The 1,305-nt window shown below is 29.0% G+C and overlaps 1 protein-coding gene across 1 annotated transcript; it reads left to right on the top strand.

Annotated features, from left to right (window-relative positions):
- Window positions 1-202: 202 nt before the first annotated feature.
- Window positions 203-1,195, top strand: TRIADDRAFT_62801 (uncharacterized protein; the record flags this gene model as incomplete). The annotated part of the gene is made up of 1 exon (XM_002118758.1): window positions 203-1,195. One exon carries the CDS (start codon window positions 203-205, stop codon window positions 1,193-1,195), a length of 993 nt encoding a protein of 330 aa, XP_002118794.1.
- Between the last annotated feature and the right edge of the window lie 110 nt (window positions 1,196-1,305).

Genomic DNA, 1,305 nt, shown 5'->3' with positions numbered 1-1,305 from the left:
ACTGTCATTGCTTTTAATGTAAAATTTGTTGCTAAAGCAAAGATTAAATCAATGCATGAATTTTTTTCATAGGGAAAAAAGATTTTCAATATTATTGAAATATTTTTTTAGCTCTTCAATATTTTTGACTTTTTTCATTAAATTATTTTTATTCTTCAGTTATAGTTGCAAATTTATCACAATTTGTCAAAAGTCCAGAGAAATGGAAAGCACCATTCATCAAAATGATCCATACACAATCAATAGCTTAACAACAAAGTTTCTTAAGGATAATGCACTTGGATACACAGGTAGCTCTGTTAAATATATGCCTACAGATATAGATGGAGATCCTGAGCTTAATTATTTATATTTACAAGCTGGTGGCAAGTTAATGCCTAAAGATGCAAATGATCAAAATGATACATTTATTGACCAAGCTATAGAAGGTAAAAATCTAACCCAGCCTAATGTAGTAATGACAACAAAAGGAAATAATGATGGTAAGTCTAATGACAATGAAAAAGATCAACCTATTAAAAACGAGCCAGCTCTTACAGCATTAGGTAGCAATTTAAAAAATGATTATAAAAGTAATATGAGTGATGTGAAGAAGCTAAATGAAAATCATATGAATAAGAGAATTAAGGAAATCAATGAAAGAAGTATAAAATTTAGAGGTACGGAAAAAAATAAAGAAAACCAAGCTGGTGAAATTATAGGCCTTGAATTCACATCTGGGTATGATGGGACTGAATTTGCAAAGAAAATACATCAAGAAGTTAATCAAAGTAAAGCAAATGATAAATACGATATTAATACAAAGCTTGATTCCAAAACTACCGAGCTGAAAGAAAAAACTTCTGTAGTAAAAGAGCATCAAGAAAAAATAGATTCTAAAGTGAAGGGGGAAGTAAATCAAACAGCATTGGGTGGAATAGCAAATGATGTAGTAGAGGATATATCCGATGCTACTAGTAATTTTATGACTGGTGTAAAAAACACATATTACGATATTACAAATCAGCCAGACAAAAAAGGGGTATATATTCAAAGAGATAAAGCGCCTACAGAAATTAAAAAGGATAAAAGATTAGATATAAAAAGAGAATCTAAAGAAAAACAAACCGAAAATCTAGCTTCTCAAGAATCAAATAATGCTGAAGCATCAAAAGATATAAAGAAGGCTAATAAAAAAGATGGGGGTGTTGAATGAATATATCATTGAAAGCACAAAAAAGAATAAAAATAATATTTTGCTGTATAGTAGCATTCCCCTTTTTAATTAGTTTATTAAATGCATTATTATTTACTAGTGGAGTTAGT

This window comes from Trichoplax adhaerens, genomic scaffold (genome assembly GCF_000150275.1).
Source record: "Trichoplax adhaerens TRIADscaffold_962 genomic scaffold, whole genome shotgun sequence".
NCBI classification, from domain to species: Eukaryota; Metazoa; Placozoa; class Uniplacotomia; order Trichoplacea; family Trichoplacidae; genus Trichoplax; species Trichoplax adhaerens.
The sequence above is the reverse complement of the archived record's forward strand: the minus strand, read 5'-3'. Positions and strand labels throughout refer to the sequence as shown.